Source organism: Lethenteron reissneri, unplaced genomic scaffold (assembly GCF_015708825.2).
Source record: "Lethenteron reissneri isolate LAM-NWPU_2019-01 unplaced genomic scaffold, ASM1570882v1 scaffold_1313, whole genome shotgun sequence".
In the NCBI taxonomy this organism is placed as follows: Eukaryota; Metazoa; Chordata; class Hyperoartia; order Petromyzontiformes; family Petromyzontidae; genus Lethenteron; species Lethenteron reissneri.
The window spans coordinates 91,051-95,000 of record NW_026891018.1 but is presented as its reverse complement, the minus strand read 5'-3'; the positions used below and the strand labels follow the sequence as shown (position 1 = coordinate 95,000).

General features: G+C 56.3%; 1 protein-coding gene across 1 annotated transcript in view; it reads left to right on the top strand.

Annotated features, from left to right (window-relative positions):
- Window positions 1-2,691, top strand: part of LOC133361971 (eggshell protein-like) — a 6,992-nt gene extending 4,301 nt beyond the window's left edge. The window contains exon 3 of the mRNA XM_061580945.1: window positions 2,670-2,691. Coding sequence (XP_061436929.1) covers window positions 2,670-2,691 — 22 coding nt within the window. The remainder of the gene's footprint in view (window positions 1-2,669) is intronic.
- Window positions 2,692-3,950: the final 1,259 nt, after the last annotated feature.

Below are 3,950 nucleotides of genomic sequence, written 5' to 3'. Positions count from 1 at the left end.
TGGGTGTCACTGTGAGTGTCACTGTGGGTGAGTGTCATTGTGGGTGAGTGTCACTGTGAGTGTCACTGTGGGTGAGTGTCATTGTGGGTGAGTGTCACTGTGAGTGTCACTGTGGGTGAGTGTCATTGTGAGTGTCACTGTGAGTGTCACTGTGAGTGAGTGTCACTGTGGGTGTCACTGTGGGTGTCACTGTGGGTGTCACTGTGGGTGTCACTGTGAGTGTCACTGTGAGTGTCACTGTGAGTGAGTGTCACTGTGAGTGTCACTGTGGGTGTCACTGTGAGTGTCACTGTGAGTGTCACTGTGAGTGTCACTGTGAGTGAGTGTCACTGTGGGTGTCACTGTGGGTGTCACTGTGAGTGTCACTGTGAGTGAGTGTCACTGTGAGTGAGTGTCACTGTGAGTGTCACTGTGGGTGTCACTGTGAGTGTCACTGTGAGTGTCACTGTGAGTGTCACTGTGGGTGTCACTGTGAGTGAGTGTCACTGTGGGTGTCACTGTGAGTGTCACTGTGGGTGTCACTGTGAGTGTCACTGTGGGTGTCACTGTGAGTGTCACTGTGAGTGTCACTGTGAGTGTCACTGTGGGTGGGTGTCACTGTGAGTGTCACTGTGAGTGTCACTGTGAGTGTCACTGTGGGTGTCACTGTGAGTGTCACTGTGGGTGGGTGTCACTGTGGGTGTCACTGTGAGTGTCACTGTGGGTGTCACTGTGAGTGTCACTGTGAGTGTCACTGTGAGTGTCACTGTGGGTGGGTGTCACTGTGAGTGTCACTGTGAGTGTCACTGTGAGTGTCACTGTGGGTGTCACTGTGAGTGTCACTGTGGGTGGGTGTCACTGTGGGTGTCACTGTGAGTGTCACTGTGGGTGTCACTGTGAGTGTCACTGTGAGTGTCACTGTGAGTGAGTGTCACTGTGAGTGTCACTGTGGGTGTCACTGTGAGTGTCACTGTGAGTGTCACTGTGGGTGTCACTGTGAGTGTCACTGTGGGTGTCACTGTGAGTGTCACTGTGAGTGTCACTGTGAGTGTCACTGTGGGTGGGTGTCACTGTGAGTGTCACTGTGAGTGTCACTGTGAGTGTCACTGGTGAGTGTCACTGTGGGTGTCACTGTGAGTGTCACTGTGGGTGGGTGTCACTGTGGGTGTCACTGTGAGTGTCATGTGGGTGTCACTGTGAGTGTCACTGTGAGTGTCACTGGTGTAGTGAGGGTCACTGTGAGTGTCACTGTGGGTGTCACTGTGAGTGTCACGTGGTGTACTGTGGGTCACTGTGAGTGTCACTGTGAGTGTCACTGTGAGTGTCACTGTGAGGTGTCACTGTGAGTGTCACTGTGAGTGTCACTGTGGTGTACTGTGGGTGTCACTGTGAGTGTCACTGTGAGTGTCACTGTGAGTGAGTGTCACTGTGAGTGTCACTGTGGGTGTCACTGTGAGTGTCACTGTGTCACTGTGGGTGTCACTGTGAGTGTCACTGTGAGTGTCACTGTGAGTGTCACTGTGGGTGTCACTGTGAGTGTCACTGTGGGTGGGTGTCACTGTGAGTGTCACTGTGGGTGAGTGTCATTGTGGGTGAATGTCACTGTGGGTGTTACTGTGGGTGAGTGTCACTGTGGGTGGGTGTCACGAGTGTCCACTGTGGGTGGGTGTCACTGAGTGTCACTGTGGGTGGTGTCACTGGTGTCAACTGTGGGTGGGTGTCACTGTGTCACTGTGGGTGGGTGTCACTGTGTCACTGTGGGTGGGTGTCACTGTGTCACTGTGGGTGGGTGTAACTGTGTCACTGTGGTGGGTGTCACTGTGTCACTGTGGGTGGGTGTCACTGTGTCACTGTGGGTGGGTGTCACTGTGTCACTGTGGGTGGGTGTCACTGTGTCACTGTGGGTGGGTGTCACTGTGTCACTGTGGGTGGGTGTCACTGTGTCACTGTGGGTGGGTGTCACTGTGTCACTGTGGGTGGGTGTCACTGTGTCACTGTGGGTGGGTGTCACTGTGTCACTGTGGGTGGGTGTCACTGTGTCACTGTGGGTGGGTGTCACTGTGTCACTGTGGGTGGGTGTCACTGTGTCACTGTGGGTGGGTGTCACTGTGTCACTGTGGGTGGGTGTCACTGTGTCACTGTGGGTGGGTGTCACTGTGTCACTGTGGGTGGGTGTCACTGTGTCACTGTGGGTGGGTGTCACTGTGTCACTGTGGGTGGGTGTCACTGTGTCACTGTGGGTGGGTGTCACTGTGTCACTGTGGGTGGGTGTCACTGTGTCACTGTGGGTGGGTGTCACTGTGTCACTGTGGGTGGGTGTCACTGTGTCACTGTGGGTGGGTGTCACTGTGTCACTGTGGGTGGGTGTCACTGAGTGTCACTGTGGGTGGGTGTCACTGAGTGTCACTGTGGGTGGGTGTCACTGAGTGTCACTGTGGGTGGGTGTCACTGTGTCACTGTGGGTGGGTGTCCACTGTGTCACTGTGGGTGGGTGTCACTGTGTCACTGTGGGTGGGTGTCACTGTGTCACTGTGGGTGGGTGTCACTGGTGTCACTGTGGGTGGGTGTCACTGTGTCACTGTGGGTGGGTGTCACTGTGTCACTGTGGGTGGGTGTCACTGGTGTCACTGTGGGTGGGTGTCACTGTGTCACTGTGGGTGGGTGTCACTGTGTCACGTGGTTGCCCACAGCTCCGTCTCTGGGCAGCAGTAAGAGGACGAAGACACAGAACACGGTGAGTCTGCAGCGTGCACACAGCTGTGTGTGTCACCCTGTGTGTGTGTGACTGTGTGTGTGTGTCACCCTGTGTGTGTGTGTGTGACTGTGTGTGTGTGGGTGTGTGTGACCCTGTGTGTGTGAGCCTGCAGCGTGCACACAGGTGTGTGTGGGTGGGTGGGTGTCTGTGTGTGTGTGTGTGGGTGGGTGTCTGTGTGTGTGTGACTGTGTGTGTGTGGGTGTGTGTGACCCTGTGTGTGTGAGCCTGCAGCGTGCACACAGGTGTGTGTGGGTGGGTGGGTGTCTGTGTGTGTGTGTGTGGGTGGGTGGGTGTCTGTGTGTGTGTGACTGTGTGTGTGTGGGTGTGTGTGACCCTGTGTGTGTGAGCCTGCAGCGTGCCCACAGGTGTGTGTGTGTGGGTGGGTGTCTGCGTGTGTGTGACTGTGCGGGTGTGTGTGTGACCCTGCGTGTGTGAGCCTGTGTGTGTGTGACTGGGTGTGTGGGTGTCTGTGTGGGTGGGTGCCTGTGTGTGTGTGACTGTGTGGGTGTCTGTGTGGGTGTGACTGTGTGTGTGTGACTGTGCGGATGTGTGTGACCCTGTGTGTGTGAGCCTGTGTGTGTGTGACTGGGTGTGTGGGTGTCTGTGTGGGTGGGTGCCTGTGTGTGTGTGACTGTGTGTATGTGGGTGTCTGTGTGGGTGGGAGTATGTGTGTGTGTGTGACTTTGCGGGTGTGTATGACCCTGCGTGTGTGACCCTGTGTGGGTGTGACTGTGGGTGTGGGTGTGTGTGGGTGGGTGTCTGTGTGTGACTGCGCGGGTGTGTATGACCCTGGGTGTGTATGACCCTGCGTGTGTGACCCTGTGTGTGACCCTGTGTGTGTGTGACTGTGTGGGTGTGGGTGTGTGTGGGTGGGTGCCTGTGTGGGTGGGTGGGTGTGTGTGTGTGTGTGACTGTGCGGGTGTGTATGACCCTGCGTGTGTGAGCCTGTGTGTGTGTGTGACTGTGTGTGTGTGTGTGGGTGTCTGTGTGTGTGTGACTGTGCGGGTGTGTATGACCCTGCGTGTGTGACCCTGTGTGTGTGAGCCTGTGTGTGTGTGTGACTGTGTGGGTGTGGGTGTCTGTGTGGGTGGGTGTCTGTGTGGGTGTGTGTGTGTGTGACTGTGTGGGTGTCTGTGTGGGTGGGTGTCTGTGTGACCCTGATGTGTGTGGGGGTGTCTGTGTGGGGGTGTGTGTGACCCACCACCACCACGGTGGT